Source organism: Plasmodium relictum (assembly GCF_900005765.1).
Source record: "Plasmodium relictum strain SGS1 genome assembly, contig: PRELSG_99_v1_2, whole genome shotgun sequence".
NCBI lineage: Eukaryota > Apicomplexa > Aconoidasida > Haemosporida > Plasmodiidae > Plasmodium > Plasmodium relictum.
In genome coordinates this window covers 17,810-20,071 of record NW_021628782.1, presented here as the reverse complement: position 1 = coordinate 20,071, position 2,262 = coordinate 17,810, and the positions used below count along the sequence as shown (strand labels likewise).

General features: G+C 19.5%; 1 protein-coding gene across 1 annotated transcript in view; it reads right to left on the bottom strand.

Moving 5' to 3' along the window:
• The window catches only part of PRELSG_9900600 (surface-associated interspersed protein (SURFIN)), a gene marked incomplete at both ends in the record, with an annotated part of 4,888 nt that extends 4,622 nt beyond the window's left edge, over window positions 1-266 (bottom strand). Inside the window, one exon of the mRNA XM_028677479.1 lies at window positions 65-266. Within this exon, the coding sequence (XP_028531324.1) occupies window positions 65-266 (202 nt within the window). The remainder of the gene's footprint in view (window positions 1-64) is intronic.
• Window positions 267-2,262: the final 1,996 nt, after the last annotated feature.

The following is a 2,262-nucleotide window of genomic DNA, read 5'->3' as shown; positions in this document are numbered from 1 at the left end:
ACAGCATCCAGTTTTATTTGATCTCCAGTAAGTGTAGAATTATTTCCAAATGGGTTATTAGGACTTGAAACTATTAGATATTCCCTGCGACAATCAATAAAATCAAGAAACTTTTTACAATTTTCATCATTATCATTTTTTTTTAATTCTTCCAGAAGTTCATCTCTTTCTTTGTTGAAATCATTCATCCATTTTTCCTTGCTATTATGGCTTCTTCTAAATCTTTTTTTTCCTTTTCTTCCTATTCTTTCTATTTCTTCTTGCATTCTTTCTAATTATATTTTTGATTTATCAATTGATTAATCAACGATTTTCAGCAAATATTGAGTAATCGAATAGATAAAAATCATGTAGAAAAATCTTTATTTGTTTTACTTACTATAAAATTAATTTTTACAAATAATCATTAACTATTCATAAATTACACTAAGTAATTTAACATAAATTTACATTATTTTTAAAATAAAATTTTTTAATATGTTTACATAATTCTTTATTAATCTATCACGTAATATTCGTTTTTTTTATTTTCACTTAATATACTCATATAATTATTGTTAATCACAATTCCATTATCTCCATACTCTTCTTTTTCTGAAAAAAAAAATTAAAAAAAAACATTTACGTAGATGTATATATATATATGCGTGTATTTTTTTTTTTTTTTTAGTATACGTACTATAGCATGCAATACAGTATAAGTGCTTCTGTATTCGTATTAAATAAAAGATATTATTGACTTTTCTAATATTATATATATGGGTTGCTAATGCATATATAATAATCAAAAGACGACTATATAAAGATATATATACATAAGATATACATAATAAAATATATTTACATAAATTTATGTATAAGAAACATTTATTTTTTTAATTTATTTTTTTAAGCGAAAAAAAGTAAAAAAATTTTCTTTTTTCATATAAGATTATTGCATGAATAATTTAAGTTTTAAAAAAATAACAGATAATAGTTTGTAAAAAAAATTATCGAAAAACATTATTAGAAATAAAATATAAATTAAATTTATTTTTCTTGTATTTTATAGTATAGTTATATGGATAGTATATAATTATTTATGGTAAGTAGTTTTATAATAGATAAAACTAGCAAATATTTCTCTGCATTCTCTTCATTAAATTGATTATTTAATACTTGATAAAAGCTATTGAATAGTAAATTAATAAATCATTTAGTAATAACATTTTTATATTCGAAAACTGTAGCGTATTCATTCCAATGCATGCATCTTTTTCAAATGCATTACATGCACCATTAAATGTTCAACTACACTCTATTCCTTCCTAATGTAAATATAAATAGGTCTATAGCACTATTTATTTACCAATCCTTGTAATTGCTTATTCAGTTACAACTTAATTATTCATAGTACTTTTAACTTTATATGGCATTTTTTAGTTTAAATAAATTATTTATGAAAAGAAAAACATATACACATATATTTTCATAGTTATGGATTATACATTATGAAATAAGAATCACAAAATTCTAAATTTAGAACGACAGAAATATAAATACTGATGAAGTAATTAAATTAATTACTTACACTTTTATATAATGTTACGACGAGTAGATGGGATTGGTTAATAAAATTTTCAAATATATAAATATTGATCATATGAATTGTACTATTGCTCAATAAATTAGTAGTTCTTTTATTCTAATGAATTTCTTAAAAGTAAAAAGAATTATTTAATAGTAAAACTTTCCTAACTCAGTCTCGATATAAGTTATAATAATGATACAATTATTTTAAAATTAAATTAATATCTCTAATTAAATAAATAATAATATAATAAGTTAATACTTTTAATTTTAAATAAAAATTACTTTACTGGTTAATAAAATTTGTTATTAACCTTTTGTAGTAAACTAAGCTAGTTTACTACTTGTGTACGTACAAGTTAGCCATGTACTGACTATAGTTAATAAAAAAAAAAAAAAAATAAAGTTATTTTTTTTTGTTTGTTTATTTTTATATATACATCTTTGTAATTAAAGAAAAAAAAAATTATATATTTTTTTTTTTGTTGCGTGGTCGAAATTAATTTTTTTTGTTATGTTATGTTTTTGATTTTTGTGTTTTAAAAATTAAATAAGAAATGTTAACTTATTAAAACTTAAGAGATAAAAGAAATGTTTATGTATTATTCAATGTATATTTTGAACTAACATTGAATATAATAAAATTTTGACTACATTAATTATCATAGTTTGTCTGTATGTTTTTAATTAAAA